This window comes from Acipenser ruthenus, chromosome 2 (assembly GCF_902713425.1).
Source record: "Acipenser ruthenus chromosome 2, fAciRut3.2 maternal haplotype, whole genome shotgun sequence".
In the NCBI taxonomy this organism is placed as follows: domain Eukaryota; kingdom Metazoa; phylum Chordata; class Actinopteri; order Acipenseriformes; family Acipenseridae; genus Acipenser; species Acipenser ruthenus.
Window position 1 is genome coordinate 102,514,682 of NC_081190.1, and position 25,678 is coordinate 102,540,359.

The 25,678-nt window shown below is 39.8% G+C and overlaps 1 protein-coding gene across 1 annotated transcript; it reads right to left on the reverse strand.

The window, feature by feature from the left end:
* Positions 1–1,739: 1,739 nt before the first annotated feature.
* setd7 (SET domain containing 7, histone lysine methyltransferase) lies at positions 1,740–24,307 on the reverse strand. Its single transcript, XM_034014283.3, has 8 exons — positions 24,108–24,307; positions 19,911–20,040; positions 18,251–18,452; positions 8,123–8,312; positions 5,615–5,696; positions 4,891–5,008; positions 3,789–3,946; positions 1,740–2,090 (listed from the first exon to the last, which is right to left on the reverse strand). Exons 1-8 carry the CDS (start codon positions 24,145–24,147, stop codon positions 1,922–1,924), a joined length of 1,089 nt encoding a protein of 362 aa, XP_033870174.2. The 5' UTR covers positions 24,148–24,307; the 3' UTR covers positions 1,740–1,921.
* Between the last annotated feature and the right edge of the window lie 1,371 nt (positions 24,308–25,678).

Below are 25,678 nucleotides of genomic sequence, written 5' to 3' on the forward strand. Positions count from 1 at the left end.
TACTGACTGTCTGTGTCGATTCTCTTCCTGGCCTGGAGTCACCACAAGAGCCATCGTGTGACATCCATACAAGAAACTGTTTTGATTTTCAAATATTAGTTCTGTACATATACTACAAGTAATTTTCATTAAGTGAGTAATGTTAGCGTTCCTTAACAATAGGAGAAAAAAAAATCCAAGGCATTAGACACTTCCAAGGCTGTACACTGTAAGAATAGTACAATAATAAACCACAGGTTGTAGAATAAAGGGGTCTGTATTGTGGCACCCTTCTAGCTACTTGATAAATAATGTGATCACTGGGATTATTTTACATGTGTATACTGTAGAAATTTGTTGCATTAAATGACAGGGATTAAAAATAAGTTAGGCAATCTAAAACAACAAGAAGGTGCAACAGCCTCACAAGCCACAGGTAGAGACTTTAACCTTCAGGCTCTAAATGCTTTGCTATCCTTTTAAAGGTTATAGTGTGTTTCTAAAAGACATATATACTGTATGTACAGTGCATGGTGTGCCACTTGTACCATATCTTTTTTTCAGACCTGTCACATGTTTTAATACAGGTTATATTAATTTAAGTAATACTTGAAACACGTCTACACTATACATCCTAACTGACTTGTACAATGTGTTTTATTGACTGGTTTCACACTGTAAAACAAATGCAGTGGAAAATGGCCTGGGAGAGGCAGAATGATCTCACTAGGCACTCCCTGAAGGATTTTTCCACACATTTCTCATTCCAGACAATCCCTTATAAAAGTTTCACAGTATTTCTGCACAGTAATTACGCAGTTTTCCCATGCTTTTCCCATGGTTATATTATGAATTTATCATAGTTGAACATAATGTGTCATGTTTATTAATATGCTTTACCATACCTCTCTGAGCTTTACAATGCTTACCAAGCTTTACCATGCTTTACCATGCTTTCACTGTGCTTTGCTATGCTTGGGTATGCTTTTACTATGGGAAACTTTTATAAGGGATAACCTAGTTTCTATAATGCTTTCTAGTATTAAAAACTGTGCATTCAATTAAAATTCAGTTTTAACATTAACAACCAGCTCAGTAACTTTGTTTCAACGTGTATTTTTTTTTAAAGCGCAAGAAGCAGGGCAATTACACACCAAGTCAACTGTTTCAATAATTCAACAATTCAATAAGTATTTTTTGGGCGTTTTTCATCATATTTATATAGTGGAAATCTAACAACCTAAGAGTTTTAGTTTGGGCACATATTGGTTACAAAAACAGTTAGCTAGTTAGCACTGGACTCTTGACCGGAGGGCTGTGGGTTCAATCCCCAGTGGAGGACACTGCTGTTGTACCCTTGAGCAAGGTACTTTACCTAGATTGCTCCAGTAAAAACCCAACTGTATAAATGGGCAATTGTATGTAAAAATAATGTGATAACTGTATAATGTGAAATAATGTATAATGTGATATCTTGTAACAATTGTAAGTCGCCCTGGATAAGGGCGTCTGCTAAGAAATGAATAATAATAATAATAATAATAATGGTCAAGCAACAACAAAGGGCAAATGCTATAATATTACAGAGCGTCTCTTGCTTATAGCTAACTTAAAAATCAAAATACACTTTTAAATATAATAAGACTTGGATTAGGGAATCATCTAATATTCCAATAACCATGAACTTTTCAATAACACTACAGCCAAAAAAGTCACTGTACCGCATGAACTATTGAGTAGGAAAGAAAGAGCAATGAATATGTTTAATAAAACCTGGCTTTAATAATAAATGGAAGCTAAACAGGAATTAAGTGCTAGGCGGTGAGAATCCCTGCTTTTCGAGTTTTCTACAGAACTGTATTGCATAGTTCCGTGTTTTTTGGTTGTTTTTTCTTCTTTCTTCTGCTGTTAGAGCCTGATACACAGAATCTGCACAGTTTCACTACCCCTCGAAAGCCTGTAGTTCCTGCTTGTACCACTCGGGGACCTCAGGCCCACTCTTTCCTAAAGGGCTGTGGTCGTATCCATAGGCAACCATCAGCTCCTCATCACTCTCCACAGCCCGGAGAGTGCGGATACATTTGATAGGCCCAAAGCGGGGGTGAACAAACCTGTAGGGGAAGATAAGGAAATACTCAACGTGGACTGTTTTCATAGTCAAAGTCTGTATTGGCAAATAAAATAAAGTTTGATATTCATGGAACGGTTCTTGGCTCTTGTAAAAATAAGTATTTTTTCTGAAACATATAAATTCAAGGTTCAATATTATGTTTAGTTCAGCTTTTTATTTTTAATATATTTTCAGCACTACATACTAGACTTGAATATTGGTGTCTCAATTATTTATATGATGGGCAGAGTGTCCCTTTCAGGGGAAACATAATGCAACTGGAAAGAGGCTCTCTCTCCAGCAAAGAAAGCATGGGTTAGACAAGGGCATCTCAATACTGTTTTTACCTTCAGAGACTTGCAAATGTTCAAGTACACAATGATGAGAGGAACACTGGAATGGCTCTGAAGCTACTGAAGCATGTTCTATTGAATCCTAATAAACATATTGAAGCATGTTCTATTGAATCCTAAGAAATATATTGAAGCATGTTCTATTGAATCCTAAGAAATATATTGAAGCATGTTCTATTGAATCCTAATAAACATATTGAAGCATGTTCTATTGAATCCTAAGAAATATATTGAAGCATGTTCTATTGAATCCTAAGAAATATATTGAAGCATGTTCTATTGAATCCTAAGAAATATATTGAAGCATGTTCTATTGAATCCTAAGAAATATATTGAAGCATGTTCTATTGAATCCTAAGAAATATATTGAAGCATGTTCTATTGAATCCTAAGAAATATATTGAAGCATGTTCTATTGAATCTTAAGAAATATATTGAAGCATGTTCTATTGAATCCTAAGAAATATATTGAAGCATGTTCTATTGAATCCTAAGAAATATATTGAAGCATGTTCTATTGAATCCTAAGAAATATATTGAAGCATGTTCTATTGAATCCTAAGAAATATATTGAAGCATGTTCTATTGAAACCTAATAAATATATTGGTTTTAAAGCATGCAACATATAGTTTAATATTTTTGCATTTTACCAAGCGTTTACCTCACTTTGATAACTATACATACTACTGAATTACCATGTTTGCATGGGCTTTCCTGTGGTTTCACAATGGTTTTACTATGCTTTACTACACTTTACTATAATTTTACCATTGTAAACTAAAGAATGTTGCATTAGAAAGCCAAGCTGAAATCCAAAGATAAGCCTTCTGGGAGGGATCTAGCTTTCTAACCCCACCCAGACTGTATCCATTGTCAATTCATATGTGATCCCACTGTCAACGTCTTTATCCTACATTTTGTCCATTATTCACACCAGAGCACCACAAATCAATAAGATCAGGCACATAATAAAAACATGAGCCAATTGAACCCATATCTCCCAGTTTTTAAGTTTTTATGGATATTGCAACAGTGTTATTTTATAATTTATTATAAACTTTACATATAATCTCAGATATCACTATTGCAGCAGCTGTTAACTCACTAGTAGATGCCAGCTAAGTCTTGGAAGTCTCACTAAAGGGAACTTATGTTTTATTGTGGTCCAGTACAAAATAAATTAATAAATGGCTTATAACAGTACCAGAACACCCTCTGAAGCAGGCACTGCCTACTTCACCTAACCTTGGAACTTATATATCAGATGGAATTGTTGCAGTCACAGCATTCTAAATGACATGTTTGAGTGAGGGCCTTGCTCTTAGTTGTAATTGGAGGTACTTACGGGTCATAGATGCAGTTGGGAGTAAAGGAGTGGTTGGCTTTGTGCCCCAGTGATGCAGAGTACCTCTTTACGTTGTTGTAGGGTTCAGGGACATCTAGCACTACTTCTTCATCCAAAGAGATTGTGTTTCTGTTGAGGGACCAGTCCCTGCTGTCCACCTAGTGAACCAAACAGAAAAAGCTTACTTTAAAAAATTTTCCCCGTTTGTTTAATTTGTATATTAATGCTTCCCTTCTTTTTCGTGCCTTTCTCAGAAAATTAATTTAGTTATTTATTGAACACACTTATTAAGGATGTGCTAACACATGCCTAATATTATTCTTGGTCCCTGTTTTAATGTGCTTAGAATCTTTTGGTTTTTCATATTTCTTTAAATATATTTATTTACAATATGAAAAATATTTCACATAAAATACTATATAACTTGCTGTATCCAGGTACTTTTGCTGATTGCAGACACACTATTTGATGGGATTGAACTACTGTGATTAGGTACCAGAAAAAACCTGCAGTCTTTTTTTTCAATTCCAATTTCCCAAATAAGCCTTAACAGCTTTGAAGCTATGCCACATTCACAACTATTCCTCAAGCAGAGAATTAATAGAGAAGACCATAACATTCTAAAAAGAGAGGCAAGTCCTTATTAAAGAAGTCTTGGTATCTAGATTGCTATTGACATGATTGTTTGCAGTGGTGTAGTCCTAAATCTGAAGGTAGCAGAATGCCAAAATAAACAAATTCACGTTTCATTTGTATACTGAACTTCTAGTAATACATGCAATAGGTAATGCATTTGTCTAACTTCTACACACAGTCGTAGTCGATGCGCTGTTGCTGTTGTCTTCATCAGCATTTTTAGACTTCTTAAAGAAGTAGTTCTTAATAGAAGAGTTTCCTAATGCTCGTTTCATTGCATCAAGAGGACTGACTGAATCAGACAACTGTGCGGGAGATGTGTCATGTGACTTAGCTGGGCAATTATGCAAGTTCTGGCTTGACTACATCACTGCTGCCTATAGAAAATAGTTCTGGCTGGGCAGCACCACTGGTCTGCAGTGAGAGGACAGTCGTTAGTGTGCCTCCAGTGTGAGGTTTCTCTCACCGCTTCATGTGTAATGCGAACACCGTTGTAGAAGGCCATCACTGTGTTCGACTCTGCTTCTGTTTTGGCAAACAATCCTTCCCCAGCACCAGCAATTAAAGAATCGGCGACATAGACTCTATAACAAGGAGAGTTATGACTTACGCTTATAGACTTAAGAAGAGATCATCCAAACATAACCCTGCGGTAACAAAAATGCAAAATTCTCTTGATAACATTCAAAACATGCATCAGGCCTTACTGGAATACACATATCCACCGTCATGGAAAATATGACTGAATTGCATAAAAGAACAACAACACAGGTTATAATGCACCTCTGAATTGCCCCCCCCCCAACAATGTAAGAATTTAAAGGTCACTACACACCAACCTACTTCTCTCTGGCCCCTTTGTAAATGTAATTAGGCAGACAGATAAGGATCATTAAAGTTACTGAACAGGCTGTAGGGTTTAAAACACAGCACATTACATTCCCTTTATAGACATTTTGATGGGAAGACCCAATGCATAACCAATGTAAAATGAAAAATAACTACTCAAAACTGATTGATGCCTAGGGATACAGTATAGGAATACATACAACAAAGCAGAACGTTGGATGGGTTTTAAACCCTAATGCCTGCTCAGTAACACTTTAATGTCAACAGCAGACGGTTGTGTTTCTATTTTATATTTTTCATTCCCAGTTCTTTGTAACCATAGAACAGAGACAAAGCACTACCTCTCTGACTCATAGGGGTCAGGCAGGAGGCAGTTTGTAGAAATACAGGCTGAGGTGGACTTGTCATAGGTGTAAACCGGGCCTGCAAGACAGGAATTCAGCATTCAGCTTCTTGCACACCAATAATCTGAAACCACTGATAGATAAATGGTCCCTGAATCCATCAGATTTAACACCTAGTACATCATTCCATCTGGAATATCGTTTAGAGGAAACAGTGGGTCATGAAAACTGCAGCACATAACAGGTCTGCAGCACATAACAGGGTGTCTGCGAGGCCTCATTTAAAAAAAAAATTGTATTTGGTCAGATTTTTTTGTCGGTTGTAGTAGTATATAGTGGGAGTCTGAGAGAAAAAATGACACCAAAGTTTGGTGCTTCTTTCATTTGTTTGCTGTGCAAGGTAATCAAACATGCAATCTTCAGGTGTGAAAAAGTTATTGCCCCCCCTAGTTAACTCAACCCAATTAAAGGGATAATTAGGGTCAGCTGTTTGAATACTTTGGTTAACAACCAGGCCTGATTTGGGCCAGCCCTGCCCAATATAAATCTGACTAACTTTGGCCCTTACCATCAGAGTGAAGATGTCAGCACACAGGTTCTAGAGGCACATCATGCCACGAACAAAAGAAATTCCTGAAGACCTCCTGAAAAAAGTTTTTGATTCCTATCAGTCTGGAAAGGGTTACAAAGCCATTTCTAAGGCTCTGGGGCTCCACCGAACCACAGTCAGAGCCATATTGTCCAAATAGAGAATGTTTGGGACAGTAGTGAATCTTCCCAGGAGTGGCCATCCTGCCAAAATCTCTCCAAGAGCAAGGCGTAAAATCGTCCAGGAAGTCACAAAGAACCCTAGAACAACATCCAGGGATCTGCAGGCCTCTCTCGCTAAGGTCAGTGTTGATGACTCCACCATCAGAAAGACACTGGGCAAAAATGGGATTCATGGCAGAGTAGCAAGGTGGAAACCATTGCTCACTAATAAGAACATGAATGCTCTTCTCAAGTTTGCCAAAAAGCACCTGGATGATCCTCAAGAGTTCGGGAACAATGTTCTATGGCCAGATGAGTCAAAAGTGGAACTTTTTGGTATGAGGTTCCACAGTAAGAACCTCATACCAACGGTCAAGCATGGTGATGGTAGTGTCATGGTTTGGGGATGCTTTGCTGCATCAGGACCTGGACGCCTTGTCATCATTGAAGGAACCATGAATTCTGCTCTGTATCAGAGAATTCTACAGGAGAATGTCAGGTCAGCAAGACAATGATCCGAAACACATAAACAAGTCTACATAAGAATGGTTCAAGATCAAGAAATTGAAAGTTTTGGAATGGCCTAGTTAAAGTCCAGACCTAAACCCCATTGAGATGTTGTAGCAGGACCCGAAACGAGCAGTTCATGCTCGAAAACCCACAAATGTCACTAAGTTGAAGCAGTTCTGCATGGAGGAGTGGGACAAAATTCCTCCACGGCGCTGTGAGAGACTAATCAATAACTACAGGAAGCGTTTGGTTGCAGTTATTGCTGCTAAAGGTGGCGTAACCAGTTATTGAGTCTAAGGGGGCGATTACTTTTTCACACTGGGGCATTGGGTGTTGCATAACTTTCTTTAATAAATAAATGAAATATGTATCAAATTATTGTGTTATTTGTTCACTCAGGGTCCTTTTTATCTAATATTAGGTTTTGGTGAAGATCTGATAACATTCAGTGTCAAAAATATGCAAAAATGCAGAGAATCAGACAGGGGGCAAATACTTTTTGACTGCACTGTATATATATATATATATATATATATATATATATATATATATATATATATATATATATATACTAAAAGTATCTACATTACTTTAGACTTGGGAAGGTCCATGTCTATTTTAGGGGGCTGTGGCTGTGTCGAAACGGTTACGAAATGCACTCTTAGTTTTACCCTCTATGGAATTAATTTTTAACAAAATGTATTTGTACTTGTACTGCAAGACATGCAATATAACTTTATAATTTATCATGACACAATATAACAAAGGGTAAGTGAATAACCATTTTTACATGTCAAAATCATTCAGTATCCCTATACAACTCTGAAGTCATTGGGTCATTTGTGGACGTTTTCAGTACCTGCGCTGATAATCCCTCATGAGTCATAAGGCATTGCCAATTAAATTAGCACCTGTGCTGTCCATCAAAATGCTGATTTATTGTGAAAAGAAACTCTGATAGCTGTCTGAGTTTAATCTGTCTGCAAATGGCCTGGCTCTTTTGGCATAGCAAAGAGTGTCTTACTCTCTGAACCTGGAGACCAGGGTTCAATCCTCAGTACCTACTTCAAAACTATCTTAAGTACACTGTTCTTTCCTTACAAACTAGAATGGAAAACACAGCCAGTGAAGAAGCAGCTGTGAGTAATGACTTTATTAACGCTAATTTGTAGTGTGACAAAAAGCGTGATACCTATAGCCTATTTTTCTAAGTTTATGGAAGTTCGTTTCAGTTCTTGGTCTTACTGTCAGGTTGTATCTCAAACTGTGGTCGTCCATTGTCCACAGAAGTCAGGGTGGCCAGCCTAGCCTCTATGAGATCCCCCTCAATGAACTTCCCATGTAGTGCTATCCTGCCATCAGGGTACAGGTATGCCACCTTGCTGCCAGTCATCTCCCCCTCTTCATTCACTTCTCCAACCAGGCTTCCACCGTCCTGCAGAATCACAAGCGCACACCATCACACAGAGCCCAGGGTCTTCAGCTAAGACTGATTTTTTTATTACTATTTCTATCACTTAACTGTTTTTGGGATTAGCCTTCTGTACACTTTTTTTTCAGTTTAAATATTGCCACAAATTTTTCGGCAAGGGCCAAAAAAACCCCAGAAAGATGCTGCTATAAAATGCTTCCTGTTCTTCTTGTGCCTTAAAGTGTCCTTCCAGCGATTTGTAAGACTAATAAAAAATAACTAGTTTACATACCCCAAAACAAACTACAATGTTCAGTTTTACTCAAAGGTTGCTGGAAAGCAGTCTGATTTTAAGTTTTAAATCGGCGTTTTGGTAAACAGGAAGCCTGCTTCAGTGGTTGCTATGGAACTCCTCCCGTTGCTATATGACGTGCGCCGGGGAAGGAAAGTGGAACAGAAACAGCATGGCTACTCAAGGAGCTAGCAAGTGTTTGCAAAAAAACATAGTTCATTAAACTATACTTAACAGTGATCTGTTTTTTATTTTAATTCATCCTAGCAAGTACTAGTAAAGATTGCAGATAAATTATTTGAGTTCAGACAGGGAGTGCCAGTAGAAATTATACACCACACCCTGGAGGAATTGATTCTGATTCAGTAATGTCCTATCCTTTGCTGCACTCTTGCAAAAAAGAAAATAATTTTTAATAGGACTAACAATTATTAATCAAAGACATTTGTTTTTAAAACGTGTTGATTGCCGTTTAGCCTGTGAAGAAGATGCAATGACCTGTATTATAAACGGTGTAAAGCAAGTAATCTGATCTTCTGCGCAAGTAGTCAGAAAACAAAATTACAACAGACATACACGTCGAACTTCCATTTCATATTTCTGTAATAACAGCCAAGGTATTAAATAAAATAACATTTACTAGAAAAACTATTTTTTAAATGAAATACTTCATATACGATCGATTGCATAGCGCTCCGGCTACATATGTTGCATCCATATCAAGAAACAAAAAAAAAAAAATCTGTGTTATTCCGCAATTAAAATCCCCCCGTCAGATCATACACAAACAGTACCATTGAATAACAGTTAGTTTTTACAGGAAGTATTTATTGGCACACTTTCAAATTCGAAGGAAGTTACAAACTCACCAGAGTGCCATCAATCAATAACATAAACAAACGTACCGATTTACATTAAAGATTTATATTAGTTTATCTCGAGTCAGTTAGTCTTTGTCACCTGCATGGCTATTGCCAAAGTCATTGACCCAATCTTTAGGGGTGATTTTATATCATAAACTGCAGCTACGTTTCAGCATGAATGTGACGTGAGTGTGTCTCGTTCACCAGAATTAGTTTTATTGAACAAGTATGTTTACTAAATTTAGAGGCAAAATTGCCAGTGTTGATGATTATATATGATAAGTGTATTGATTTGGTTATGAACAAGCAAAAAAGCCTTGCATTTTGGAAATGTAAAAATAAGAATTCTCTGCATATTCTGTAATAAATTACGGATTCCTATAGGATCCCTGCTGATGATTGCTAAAAAAAATCATCAGTAAAGTGCGCTGAGCAATGTAGAAAACTCTATTATTGCGTTTGCTCTTAAGTTTCATACATTTTTCCCCCATATATTTTTTTGGTTTGTTTCTGAATTTACCCTCTGTTTGGTGGTGTTTCCAAATCTGGCAGCAATACACCTTTTTGGCATTTTCCAAATCTGCCTGCCATACACTTACAGTGTTACGAGGCAGCTGAGTTCCCATTCGTGTGTCACTTCCGCCGGCGTCTCCCGAGAGGAGTTTGGGTGCGTTGTTAAATTCACCGCTGCATGCACCGATGTAAAGCGGATTCACCAAACCGTTGTTAAATTCAGCAGGAGTTGCTCAATGAACTGTTGTTAAATTCACCGGTGCGTCACTGCTGAAGCAGTGGAATCACCAGAGTTGAGAGTCGGTCAACTGCAGCAAAACCAAAATGGCCGCTCCCACTGTGGAAGTTTGTCTTGTACGGAGATACTGTTATCAATGTAATTGTAGATTCATAGCCCCCTGTCGGTAAGAATAGTCTTCCCTCAGGTCAATAATTTTCCACTATAGCCCCCTGTAACAGGGGAGATCTGTACTGACTGTCTGACGTATGCATGGTGCTGTAGGAAGAGGGCAGCAGCCTCGTAAGATCCGCCTGTCAGTCCTGGCGATGACACGGAGAGGTGGGGAAGAGGGTCTGTTGGATTTCCCTCTCTCTGAGTGGCTGAAAGGCGGGCCTTGGGGGATTGCTGAACCTATAAATAACGCTCTGTTGTTCCCTCAGATCGGCCCCTATAGCTTTGAGGCCGGACAAAGAACAGTGCAATGAAATAACAGCACAACAATACAATAAAATACAAGATATAGAGCAGTAGCGGGGAAATCTGAGCAGACCCCCGAAAGTACAGTTTTCAGCAGCGCAGTTGAGGGAACTGCATAGTGTAGGATGGAGTCTTGGGCCGTACGGGTAGTGACAGTCTGCATAGTGCACCTTTATTTTGTAGTTTTGTTAATAGTGTTTTATTTCTCTTTTTCTTTGTGCCTTCTGTTTTGATTATTGTTTCGTGCACCTGCGTGTGTACACAAGGTATTCTGTGTAGCCTTCTACCATTGATGGTAATAATAGGACAGCAGTGCCACCTTGTGGACCTAAATAAATAGTGCACCCAAGTGGTGTTTAGCACAGCAAATTTCTGTCTCCTGTGTCAGTGAATTCCTTACCCTTCCACAGTGGGATTCACTGGCACTGCCCACAAAAAGCAGTGCACCAAAAAGGAGCAGAAATGGATGCCACCCAGTTTGCAGCCAACTGCGGTGCAGGGGGCTGCTAGGCCAATGCTAGGCCAATGGGACCAGATCCCAGGTTGCAGAGGCCAACCAAGATGACTGCAGAGGATCGCCCTGAAGCCTATCTGGAGGTGTTTGATGCAATGGCAGCTTCTGCAGGTTGGGACCTGGCACAATGTTTTAGTGGATAGGCCCAGACGGGTCAACTCGATTTTGCATTGACTTCAGGCGAGTTAATGAAAAATCGAAGTTTAACGCTTATCCCATGCCCCGGGTAGATGAGTTGCTGGAGCGTCTGGGCACGGTTCATTTTATGATGACACTGGATTTAACAAAGGGGTACTGGCAGATACCCCTGACCCCAGAATCCAGAGAGAGGACAGCGTTTTCAACTAGCTTCAGGTTGTACCAATTTAAGACCATGCCCTTTGGGTTGCACGGAGCACCAGCCACTTTCCAGAGAATGATGAATCACATTTTGCAGCCCCATCAGCAGTACGCCGCTTCTTACATAGATGACGTGGTTATCCACAGTGAGGATTGGCAGAGTCATCTGTGTAAAGTGCCGGCAGTGCTGCAATCCTTGCAGGAGGCTGGGCTCACTGGTAACCCAAAGAAATGTGCCATTGGGAAGAGTGAGTCGGAGTATTTGGGGTATCGAGTAGGGAGTGGCCAGATCAGACCGCTGATTGCTAAGGTGAAAGCCTTGGCTGACTGGCCGGTCCCTACGACCAAAACCAAGGTGTGCTCTTTCTTGGGACTAACAGGCTATTATAGGAAGTTCAGCCCAAGCTTCGCCACACTTGCTAGACAGACGTCACCCAGAAGGCTTCCCCAAATACGGTTCAGTTGACGGAGCCGTACCAGAGGGCCTTTCTCGCTCTGAAGTGAAGGCTGCGCAGCAGCCAGTGCTGTGCAGTCCTGATTTCAGTAGGCAGTTCACCCTGCAGACGGATGCGTCAGAGACAGGTCTTGGGGCAGTGTTGTCTCAGGAGGTGCGGGGAAGTGAGCACCTGGTCCTGTACATCAGCAAGAAGCTCCTTCCACGCAAGTAAAACTATAGTACCATCGAGGAGTGTCTCGCGGTAAAATGGGCAGTTAAGTCAATCCGGTACTACCTCTTGGGGCGACACTTCACCCTGGTTACAGATCATGCCCCCTTAGCATGGCTTCACCAGATGAAGGATAACAACGCCAGAATCACGTGGTGGTACTTGGCCCTGCAGCCCTATGCCTTTAGGGTTGTCCACCAAGCAGGAAAGCTGCATCAAAACGCAGATTTTTTCTCTCAGTAAGGCATGGGGGTGTAGGATTTTCAAATGGACTGGTGGTGCCATTCTGAGGAGGAGGATATGTAACGGTCTGTGCTGACTGTCTGACGCATGCGGGGTACTGCAGGAAGGGGGCAACAGCCTTGTCGATCCGCCTGTCAGTCATGGCAGTGACACGGAGAGGTGGGGAAGAGGGTGTGTTGGCTTTCCCTCTCTCTGAGTGGCTGAGAGGCAGGCCTTGGAGGATTGCTCAAACTATAAGATAACACTCTGGTGTTCCCTCAGCCTGCCCTCTAAGGCGAAACGAGCCAGCTAGCAGAAGCTCTGCTGCCGGACCGAGCACAACAACAAATTAATTAAAAAGAAAAGGAATTTTTAGTAGCTGGGAAAACTTGGGCAGAACCCCGAACGGTATAAGCAGGTTGAGGGGACGGATGAGCGTAGGACGGAGACCCGGGCCGTGTGGATAGCGACACGGTCGGAGTAACGCTGCCGAGTGCAGCACCTTTATTTTGTAGTTTTATTACTGTGTTTTATTTTCACTTTTTCTTTTGCCTTTTGTTTTCATTATTCTTTTGAGCACCTGTGAGTGTGAAACATTGGTCTGTGCCTGTATTGGTATTACTGTGGACCTGACTACTGTTGTCGGTATTCAGGCCACAGACAACAGCGCCCTCTGTGGGCTAAAGAGAAAATAAGCTAAAAGAAAATAAAAAAACTGGGCACCAATGCGGTGTTGCAAATAAAACTTCTGTCTCCCGTGTGTGTCAGTGAATTGCCCACCACCCTTCCACAGATGGTGTAATTTTTGCCCATTCTTCATGGGAAAATTGCTCCAGTTCTGATAAGTTTGTTGGGATCATCGATGGACTGCCATCTTCAAGTCTCGCTATAAAATTTCGATTGGATTCAAGTCAGGACTTTGACTGGGGACTGGGAACATAATTCTCTTCTTGTTCAACCACTACAGTGTGGCTTTGGCTTTGTGCTTTGGGTCACTGTCCTGCTGAAATGTGAATTTCCTCCCCAGTTTCAGAGTCTTGACTGACTCAAACAGGTTTTCCTCAAGGATTCGCCTGTACTTTGCACCATCCATTCTCCCCTCTATCCTGACAAGCTTCCCAGTCCCTGCTGAAGAGAAGCATCCCCATAACGTGATGCTGCCACCACCATGCTAGACAGTTGGGATGGTGTTGACTGGGTGATGTGCAGTGTTGGGCTTGCGTCAGGCGTAACACTTGGAATTTAGACCGAAAAGTTCAATTTCTGTCTTGTCTGACCACAAAACCTTTTTCCACATGTCTGCAGTATCATCTACATGCTTTTTTGCAAACTCCATACGTGCTTTAAGATGAGGCTTTTTGAGTAATGGCTTCTTTCTTGCCACTCGTCCATACAGGCCAGCTTTGTGTAGGGACCAGCTTATTGTTGATGTTTGAACACTGACTCCCATCTCAGACACAGAACTTTGCAGATCTCTCAAGGTCATTGTTGGCTACAGAGTGACATCCCGAACCAGTTTCCTGCTTGCCCAGCTGCTCAGTTCGGGAGGGCGACCTGATCTGGGTAGTGTCTGGGTAGTATGATGCATCTTCCACTTCTTAATGATGGACTTCACTGTGCTGAGAGGGATATTCAGCACCTTTAAAATTTTATTGCACCCTTCTCCTGCTCTGTGCCTCTGTACCACTATATCCCTGACTTATTTTGAATGCTCCTTGGTCTTCATGGTTGCTTTGTTGGATCACTATGTGAGTTGCAGCTTGAAAGTCTTTATATACCTGAGGGAAATGATCTACAAGTTAAACCACTTTGAATACACACAGGCTGATAATTTGCACCTGAGCTGATTTAGGGCTGCAGTAGCAAAGGGGTTGAATACTTATGCAACTGAGATGAATCTGTTTTTCTCTGTAAATCTTACTTATTTATATTCTATATGCATTTTTTAACTCTAGAAAATGCTGGATTGTAGGTGAACATTCTTAGAGAGTATAAAAGGTTTAGGCATAGGACGATTGCTGTCATTACCAATAAGTCAATATGGGAAAAACTAAAGAGCTATCTGAAGACCTTAGGCAGAAAATTATTTATTGTCATAAAGCTGGAGAAGGAGTGTGACGGGGTGTCCCCACCCCTGTGTGCATTTTGTGTGTATGTTGCGTGTGGTGTGTTAATGTTGGTGTATATGTATAGGTACACAAGATATAATGGGGCTATGTAGCACAAGTGATTTAAATTATATAGTTGTATTTAAGCAAAAGGATTGCACAATCACTTCACGTGCAGATAAAGTATGTAATAGTATGTGAGCACGGGGTTGCACAAATTAGTTCACGTGCTGGGATTCAAGTGAATAATTAATTAGTAATTCAATCCTGGCACAACTGTATATATAAATGCACGTTTCATTCACTCGGGGTTGTGTGTTCAAGAGTGGAGAACGGATGAGAGAAAGTAGGGAGTAAACTAAAAGTAAACAATTGCTACACGTGCTAGTTTAAACTAGCACGATACTCATTTGTATTTGTGTTTTGTTTGTCTATTTAATTTGGCCAACGTTCTGTTTGTTTTGTTAAGTGTGTTCTGTTTTGTTCAACCTTTTATTTTCTGTTTAATAATAAACCGGCGCTACAGGGCAATTCACAGTTCACTCACCACTCTGTGTGCTTCTGTTCCAGGTCTGATGTCACCACCAGCCAGCCTGTCCACAAGGATACAAGAAGATTGCCAAGAATTTGAGTATCCCAATTTCAACTATTCTTTCTATTATCAAGAAGTACAAGACTCATGGTACTGTCACAACGCTCCATCCGTCTGGAAGAAAGAGGGTTCTTTCACCAAGAACAAGTAGAAGAATTGCGAGGAAGGTTAATAACAATCCGAGATTGACTGCCAAAGATATTCAAAGTGAATTGGCTCCAAGTGAGACTGGGGTTTCCATTTCAACCATAGGTCAAGTATTGCATGGTGAAGGTCTCAATGGTCACAGGCCAAGGAAAAAGCCACTCATAGGAAAATGTCACATGGACATTCGCTTAAAGTTTGCAAAACAGCATTTGAATGATGGATATGAGTTCTGGCCAAAGGTTTTGTGAAGTGATGAAGCAATAATCAAGCTATTTAGTTATGATGATAGTCGTTATGTTTGGAGAAAGTCTGGTGAGGCATACAAAGAAAAGAACACCATACCTACTGTCAAGCATAGAGGTGGTATGGGGCTGTTTTTCCTCTAATGGCACAGGAAATTTAGTTCCAATACATGGTTAAATGGATTCCATAGGGAACCAAAAGGTATTGGCCAATCATCTGAAACCCTCCGCTACAAAAACGATCCAAAGCACACATCAAAATCTACTTCAGAATGGTTAAAGAAGAATAAAATCAAGGTTCTGGAATGGCCTAGTCAAAGTCCTGATCTAAATCTGATTGACAATCTTTGATATGAGTTGAAGAAGGCTGTGAACAAGAGAAGTCCTCAGAATTTGAATGAACTGGAACCATTTTGCATTGAAGAATGGTCAAAAATCACTAAAGAATCATGCCAAAAGCTCATTGACAAATATCCTAATCATTTAAAATCTCTTCTGCTGATATATTTGCAACGTGGGGCCTTTGTCGTGGCATTTTCTGGCAAAATCGATCAATGTTCCCTTTATCCTCAGTGTGATCCAACATTTTTCACTATCCTTCTCTGTTAACGGCGATATTATTTAATATTACGCGCCTATGCGTGGGGATACATTTTATGCATTAAATTACGCTGGTGCGTAATTGCGGAATTCCCCGGGATGTATTATTTGGGAAGTTATTTACTAAAATATATATTTTTTTTTCTATACTTTTATGTGCCTTATATTTTTTCTTATACTGTATTGTTAATTTTCCAAATTTGTAAAAAGTTCATTCAAATTAAGTATTATTATTGCAAACATAATACCGATCCACAAAAAGGGGGACAAAACCGAACCAGGTAACTACAGACCAATAAGCCTGACTTCTATTATATGTAAACTTATGGAAACTAAAATAAGATTCAAAATAGAAAATTACATATATGGTAACAGTATCCTGGGAGACAGTCAGCATGGTTTTAGGAAAGGGAGATCATGTCTAACTAACCTGCTTGATTTTTTTGAGGATGGAACATCGACAATGGATAATTGCAAAGCATATGACATGGTTTATTTAGATTTCCAGAAAGCTTTTGACAAAGTCCCGCATAAAAGATTCATTCTCAAACTGAACGCAGTTGGGATTCAAGGAAATGCATGCACATGGACTAGGGAGTGGTTAACATGTAGAAAACAGAAAGTACTGATTAGAGGAGAAACCTCAAAATGAAGCGAGGTGACCAGTGGTTTACCACAGAGATCAGTATTAGGTCCTCTGCTCTTCCTAATCTACATTAATGACTTAGATTCTGGAATAGTAAGCAAACTTGTTAAATTTGCAGACGACACAAAAATATGAGTGGCAAACACCATTGCAGCAGCAAAGGCATTCAAAATTTTCAAGCCAGCATTCTGAACTGGGCAAATGACATTTAATAGAGAAAAGTGTAAGGTACTGCACACAGGCAATACAAATGTCCATTATAAATACCATATGGGAGATACTGAAATTGAAGAAGGAATCTATGAAAAAGATCTAGGACTTTATGTTGACTCAGAAATGTCTTCATCTACATAATGTTGGGAAGCTATAAAAAGGCCAACAAAATGCTCGTATATATAGTGAAAAGTGTGAATTTAAATCAAGGGAAGTAATGTTAAAACTTTACAATGCATTAGTAAGACCTCATCTAGAATATTGTGTTCAGTTCTGGTCATCTCGCTACAAAAAGGATATTGCTGCTCTGGAAAGAGTGCAAAGAAAAGCAACCAGAATTATTCCAAGTTTAAAGGCATGTCATAGGCAGACAGGCTAAAAGAATTGACTCTATTCAGTATTGAACAAAGCAGACTACGCAGCGATCTGATTCAAGCATTCAAAATTCTAAAAGTATTTTTAAAAGGACTTTTTCGACCTGAAAAAAGAAACAAGAACCAAGGGTCACAAATGGACAGAAAATAGGAGGCACTTTTTTACACAGAGAATTGTGGGAGTCTGGAACCAACTCCCCGGTAATGTTGTTGAAGCTGACACCCTGGAATCCTTAAAGGAGCTGCTTGATGAGACTGTGGGATCAATAAGCTACTAACAACCAAATGAGCAAGATGGGCCAAATGGCCTCCTTTCATGTGTAACCTTTCTTATGTTCTTATTACTCTTCCAAATCCAGATGTTCCACTTATTTCCTACCTCCTCTCACCTTTACGTTGAAAACTGTTGAAACCTGTAATCATTCTGGCACAGATGATAGAAACTCTAGATTTCAAGTCCTCAATTGTCTCTTCTTCAGGTGTCATTGTTTTACATGTGTAAATCAAACTAGAAAGCCCATTTTCAGAGGAATAAAATCATTCGAAGAGTATAAAAAAAGCTCAAAACAAGTCAAAACAAGACTACAAAGATAGGTTGAGGGAGCGGAATCTATTTTGCCTAGAACAAAGAAGGGTTAGGGTTAGAGTCAGAAAAGTAAACCCTAGTCACTATTTGCAGTGCAGCACAGGCTAGGAGACACTTGTAAACACAGAGCAGTGAGGATATGGAGTGGGTTATGAAGCCAAGTTGTTACTGCTGAGTCATAGGGACACTAGATACAGTTTTGAAAGCACAGATAGGACCAACGGCTTACTCCTGTTCATGACTTTTCATTGTGTTCTTTAGTTTTATTCCTGTTGAAAATGTTGCTTTGCCCTGGAGGAAAACGTTTCGACAAACAAAAGCCAGTTGAGTGTTATCGTAACTGCCTTACAGGGTAGTAGAGCCAGCACACCCCGTGACGGGTGTTGTCCTTGTATTGGCCCTTGAAGATAAGGCGTCCCTCTGCATCGTATTCTCGTGCGGGTCCATTCAGCTCCCCCTCCAGGTAAGTGCCATGAAGGACGCCCCCGTCCTCATAGGTGTAAACTCCCTGGGCTTGCAGGGCATCGTCCACGTAGTAACCTTCCAGGATGCTGCAGAGACAGGGGGCAGCACAACATTCACATCCTCTGTTATGGGACACAGTAATTCTTATTTGTTGCATAATGGATGGGCTGCCTGCTATAAGAGATTACAGTTTTAAATGATGAGTGTCAATAAGGGCTTTTCTTATGCCACACAAAGGATCTGGAATATGACTTTCTGGAAATAAAATATTGATGACAGCTGACAAAGTGATCATTCGGTTGTCTGCAGCTCTTTCTATGGTGGCAACCTGGATTTAACATGTGAAAACTGACATAACTTCTGAGCACTGAGATCTGAGCACACAACTTTTCTATGAAATCTTATTATAATAATCCTTTAAAAAAAAAAATAAATAAATAAATAAAAAACATACTGCTGAATCTTTTAGTGGATGAATTTCCTAATTCATGTTTAAAAGACAAAATATTTGCTAACCATCTGAGAGAAACTGAATGTTGTGTGCAGAGGGAGGGACGCCTTGTTCCTAATTGCAGAAAAGAGCAGTTACAGTTTCAGGGTCCTCTTTTGTCATGATCTAGAACAGCTGATAGACCTGCTGTAAACATCTGTTATTGTCTCAGCATAGAAAACAGGCCCATCTGTTGCAGCTGTGAAGCTTCTTCTACTCATTTAACACACAAAAAGCAACCGGCTGTGTGGCACATCTAATACAAAAGCCTTTATCAGCTGGTAGCAACTTGTTCACAAATGCGTCCTGACACCACTTACCTCCCGTCAAAAGAGTAGACATTCCTGCGGCCATTCTCTTTCTTTTGAACAAATTAACATGTGTTGAGCAATGCTGCGACCCATGCTACAATGGGCAATCACGAATTAACAAAGAAACAGTGGAGATAACAGATAAAGCAAAAAGAAAAATGCAACTGATCACAGTGTATCAGATACACCTTTAAAAGGCTGTCACAGCTTGTGGTATCAAACCTCCTCATTTGTCCTAATTTGATGAAACCTAATCGTCACATTTTTTACTTCCCACAGTCATATTTTTAGGTACTTTCTTTTTAGAACTGAATATACAGGAAAGCAACAGAAAAAGGTAAACCAAAATGTTACCAAAGGTCCACTCAATTATGGTGTGCTATGTATCTACAGTGCATGGCTAACGTACTGACCACAGAACATCACACTGTGCTTCAAAATTACTTTTTTTAGAAACTGTATTATTTATAAAATACGTACTACACAAATCCTTTCATATTTTATTATTTTCTCAATAATAAAGCTTGTTTACTTAATTTTTTATTATAAAGAAATTAACACACTCCAAAATGGTTTGGATAGCTGGGTCTGTTTCTATAAATAGGAATAAAGAGCAGCCTGATACTCTCACTAGGGATTCCTCACACAACCCTCAGAGATCCAGACTGTAAGTTCATCTGCGGGCTGTGAAAAGACTTCACTGCAGGTCACCTAAGAATGAGCACTGCGCTACCATCACTTACCTCCCGTCGAAAAAGTAGAACTTCCCTCGGCCGTTCTTCTCCCCGTGAACAAAGTGTCCTTCGAAGCGGTCGCTAGAGGAGTAAGTGATCGTACAAAACCCATGAGGCTGGTCATCTTCATCCAGGGGACCTGAAGTAGGAATATCACTAGACAATCACCAAAGAAGACTAGGTGCTGAAAAAGGCTCTACCATTAAAGTGATACAGGTAGGGTTGCCACCTCTAAAAAGTGACATCTGAACAGAAGGGCCGGTGTTAAAAGTTTAAACTCTCTATAAATCCTATGGTCATCCAAAAATATGTTAAATTAATATTGTGCGTCCTTTGCAGTAATATTAACTTGTGCTCAACTTACGGGACTGGCATTGCGCTAATGCTATAGTACTCTTATCTACGTGAATGTGGAAGTAAAGCATAGGATTAAAAACAGGATCTTTTAGTGTCTCAGAAAGGCATATAGAAATCTCGAGACAGCTTCCTCAAAACCGTGATGATCCAGGGAAAACAGAGACAATTGGCAACCCTAGATACAGGTAAAACTTGTGTTAAGACCACCTGTTGGAGGAGACCACAGGCCATATTACACCAGTCTTTAATTAACTACAGGGAAATCCATGTTAAAGAGCAGGCAGCTTCAAATGTCCCTTTCTTATTGTTTACTGTCCCATTTCATACATGTGTATGGTGTTTGCAGTTATTCTGAGTAGCTCTTATTCCAATCATTTGAATGTGTTTTGTTGAAGTAATTTCACCTCAGATCAGGAGCTGCTGTTCGGTTCTAGTTGCCTGCCATAGACGTACGGAACATAGCTACTCAAATAAAGACTCTTTGGCTGGTCTATGTAACATATGTCTAGAAGCAATTCAGCCTTCAGTCAACAGTTCACTCATGTGTTATTTTGCTTTTAAAGTGTGGTTTGATGGGTAGTTTTGTATGCATGTAACTTTAGACCAGGGGTAGGAAATTGTTGTTCTAGTTAAGGTTTACAAATGTATAATTATTAAGCAATAGTGCCAGTCGATGATGGCTCTAACATGTGGCAGTTGACCATGACTGGAGTTATGCGTCCCAAGTCAAAGGCGAGGGTGCAAACGAAAGTCAAGATCAAATTCTTTTCTCATTATTTTTTTTTATTTTTTAAATAAAATCTCCAATTATCCCCCCCCCCCCAATTTTCTTCCAGTTTGGAATGCCCAATTATTATTATTATTTTTCTCCCACACAGCTCAGGGACCCGGGGCTCTGTGGGTGTCCTCGAATCCAACGAGCCAGTCGGCGTCTTTTTACACCCAGGAACTCGAGAGCGGATGTCTGCAGGCTACCGGCCTCTGGAGGACAAAGACCAGCCCAGCAAATCTCCGCCCCCAAGCTCACTTGACGCCTGGCCTGTAGGGGTCACCGGAGAGCGGTGAGGAGAAACGGTCAGGATTGAATTTGAACTTGCAATCTCTGTTGTATGACTCAACCTGCATGCTGTGCAGCAGTGCTTTTACCAGGTGAGACATTCAGGGACTCTCATTATTTTCTTTTAAGAAAACACTAAAAAACTAGATTTACCTTAAACTTGTAATCATTCTTCTGGTACGGCAAATCAAAATGAAAAAGCTGGGCATTTGCGCGGATTGATTTTAAGTTTGAGTCACAGTTGAGGAGGTGAGGTTCCAGCGGGCATCTGCTGTCTGATAGAAGCCCGCTAGAGCTGGAAGCTGATGGTACTGAATCCTTTTCTAAATGAATTTTAAAATGTAGGTATTAGTTACAGTAAATTGATACACACATGGGCAATGGAAAGGATAGAATGTGTCTAACAATGATAAAATGTTCCATGAGAAAAGTTATGATGTGATTGTGTGTACTACATTGAGACAAGATGACCCCACCAAATGTGTACGTGTCACAGAACAGTGCTCTGTCATATACGCCATAAGAACTTTCTCTGCCACTGCATTGTGAGCACCTGCATACACCCTGGCTGGGTTTACCACATATGAGGACGCCATTTGTTCCCCATATAAAGCAATGGCATTTTTAAAAAAGATTCTCAATGAAAAACATCTTTTATGTTTTATTATTTTCTTTTAAAAGCTATTTTCAATATTTGACATTTATATTATGCAGCATAATGTGTTCATCAGTGAAGAAATTTAAAAAAGAAACACATTTTCTACAACCTCTGATAGGCAAAATTATAAAAAGTAATAATCACAGAGTACTAGCTCACATTAAGACCCAACTGCAAAGCAGAGTTTAATTTAATACAAATCAATGATTACTTTTTAAAAACTCATTTTGTCCGTAATCTCAAGAAACAGGTAGCTTACTACCTTTACGAGACATGTGATATTTTGAAAATGGAGGTATTTTAATAACATTACTTTATTAATCAAATAAAGCATTATGATAATACAAGTAGTTTTTCTTTACCAAATTATTACTACCCAAAGTGTAATTTCAATAAAACTGCAGTGCAAAGTGTTATAAAGCAGTTCAATTTAACTGTAACTGCATGTATCAGACTAAGTACACTCCTATTCTTTGCACACAGTGTTGTGCCTCCAGTTAATAAATATGTGTATGCATGCATTCAAGTCACTTGCAAGCTTAAAACTAATTCAATAAATTATGTAGTGTTTAATTAAAAAAAAAAAAAAAAAACGTTTTAAATGTATTCAATGATGTTTTGCATACAAGAAACTGTTGTAGACTGTTCATGAATATCAAACATTTCTTTTTATTCCTCCAGAACAGAAAATTCCTGGTGTGCTGGCGACTAGCTGGAGCTGAGGAATTGTGTTTCTTCTTGAACCAGCATAACCAGCTCTTCACCCAGCATTGCTTTCTCTTTAAACAGCATAATGCTGATTACATTGTGAACTGCTATTCATTGCTGGCATTTAAGAGGGGGTAAGGAAATTAATTATTTGAGTAACCCAAGTGGTATAAAATGTGTTACTTCATGATAATAATAATAATAACAATAATAAGAACAACAACAAGTTCCATGATAATAAAATAACCTAATGACTAAATACTGCATGTTTAATAACGGGGCTGGAAAACGGCGATATGATGCTTTACAATACTTTATAAAAACACTTAAAATACCCCCAATTGTGCCAAGTGCAAACAATTAGTAGACGTGATAATGTATCAATAACCCACTTTCCACACACTATAGTCAATTTAGGTGTATCATTCTGCAAACTCCAAACACAATTGCGTTTATCGGGTGCTGAGAAACAAAGTTACAACTGCTTTGACCTTCAAACAACAGTGGAAAAAAATAATCTTTCACTTGGTTTATACTGTATTACAACAAACAATACATTAATAATATGCATTTATACCACTACGACTACTACAGCTATGGCCAAAAGTATATATATATATATATATATATATATATATATATATATATATATATATATATATATATATATATATATGAACATCATTTATATATTTTATTTAACATCATGTTATCAAAGAAACTACCAAATGATATCGCAAAAGTCTACCGGAAGCCATAATAGTACTCCAGTATTTCATGTTACAGTTCGAAATGTCACATTTAAATGTTTGCCCGTTTTTGGTTAAGTATATGGAAAAGCGGTATGTAATTCAACATGTTAACATAATATTATTCAGCAGGTTTAATTCGACTTCATGAAGCAAAAGTATTTCATTCCAGTATAATGCAAACCTTCTGGGCATAGCTGTGCTACTAGTACGACTACTACGACATGCGCTATTAGCTGTATGCTAATAGCGCATGTTTCACAAACATGACATAATTAAGATAATTAAATGTTTACAATACACTACAGCTTGCTAATGTTAAAATTCTGGTAAAGTACAAAAGACTCCTTAATTTTCTCTGTTGGTTTGCCATGTAACACAGATTTGGAAGTTGAATAGTAAATACCAAGCAGTCATATAAATACTGCCAGCTGCAGCTTGAAACCCGAGTTTGACCTCGGTAGAATGTCAGCTCTGGTTACGACGCTGGCTGCGGGTCACCAGCTTTCTTCTACAGCCTGATGCAGACTATCCCCGGTAACGTTCATAAAGAAACTCTCAGGCGTTCACAATTTTGACAAATACCAGGGCCCAGTAGGACTGGCCATTCAACCCATCACAACTAAATATATATAATTAATGTAGCAAACTTGAGAGAACATTTCCATTTACCTCACCTTCTATTACTTCTTCCATATTTTCGTCATCGCTATCCATGGCTGCGAGGTTGCGTATTGGAGACCTTAAAAATGAACTAAGCTATCTTTAATATTGCATGTACTCAAACACTTTGCTGTAATCGCTTTCTGTTTTTGGTGCTGAAACGCTGACATCACTCGGCTGAACTCCATGGTTGACAGTTACACAACGTAACAACTGTACACCAACTCGACAGTACTTTTAAAGGAAATGTGAACAGCTTCTCAATATTGAACTCCAAAAACAGTACAGCCTATCCCGCAACGGCAAGAAATTTAATATAAACACCTGCCTGGGCTATCGCCGCGTACTATGTTGATGAATTATACAATTATTCGGTAGGCTACACCACTTGTTGCATTATATACCGTAAATATTTAAAGGGACTTAAGGGTTTTTAAATTATTTAAATTGTTTTCTATATGTAATATTGCGTATAATATTGTAGCGTTTCAAGTTTTTGGGATAGTAATGAGACAGAGTCGTTCATTTTTACAACAAATCAATAATCACAAAATAAAATCATAAAGTGAGGGAAAGGGAACTGGGAGTCGAAAAATGAAAATAAATGATTATAGTAGTTTTTCCTTTACCCTACCCTTTCTCACTCTATCTCTCCCAACACAACCTTTTCTCACACTCTTGTCTTCCACAATCCTCCCGGTCTTTTTCACGCACCCCCTTACATCCCCCCCCTGCTCCCTCCGCCCTTTACTCAGACCCCTGCCCCCACGTCCTTCAAACCTGTACCCTACACACGCCTCCACACACAACATGCAACCCCTGCACGCACACACACAACATGCAACCCCTGCACACATACACTCCCTCTACACCAGGGGTCTCCAACCCTGGTCCTGGAGAGCCCCTATCCAGCAGGTTTTATAGGTGTCTTTACATCATCAGTGGCTTAAGATCTGGAACACCTGTTAATCTTGACTAATTAAGCCAATAATTGGTTCAATTAAGTAACTGAGAGATTGGTTGAAACGAAAACCAGCAGCCACAGTAGCTCTCCAGGACCAGGGTTGGAGACCCCTGCTCTACACTATCCTGGTCCGGGCCGACTTTATGGCGGAGGGCTCGGGAGCGATGAGGGACCGCTCCCTGCTGACTCACCAGGGTTTGGTGAGGAACTCACTTGATCACTGCCCAGTCCAGGCCGAGGATGCAGGGGTCTTGGACGGAGGCTATCCAGACTTCATGGTGGTATTGGTGGCCTCCATGTTCAATCCTTAGCCAGTCTTGTGCTTCTATGGGGGCTAGCTCACCAGTCACGGTCCGTAGTTGGACAGGGGTGTTGGTCACTCATACTTTCCAGTTGGTGTGGGCTTGGTGGATGACATCTGGGTGGATGATAGTTATAAAGGAGCCCATGTTGATAAGAGCCGTGCACGGTACACCTTCAATCTTGACGGGGGCGTATAAGAAGGTTCCTTCTCCTGTGCATCCCACAGCTGCAGGTGTGGGTGTCAAAAATGGCTCTTTGGGGATCGATAGATGGTGTCCGCATCTTCCCCTCTATGTGGACCTGCTCTCGTTTCCTGGC

Excerpts from the sequence above, each read along its gene's own strand:
- setd7 (XM_034014283.3), bottom strand. The coding sequence starts at position 24,147 with ATGGATAGCGATGACGAAAATATGGAAGAAGTAATAGAAG. Across the intron at positions 5,009-5,614 it reads GACCCCTATGAGTCAGAGAG|AGTCTATGTCGCCGATTCTT; the intron begins GTAGTGCTTTGT and ends TCCTTGTTATAG. Across the intron at positions 2,091-3,788 it reads CCCAACTGCATCTATGACCC|GTTTGTTCACCCCCGCTTTG; the intron begins GTAAGTACCTCC and ends CTTCCCCTACAG.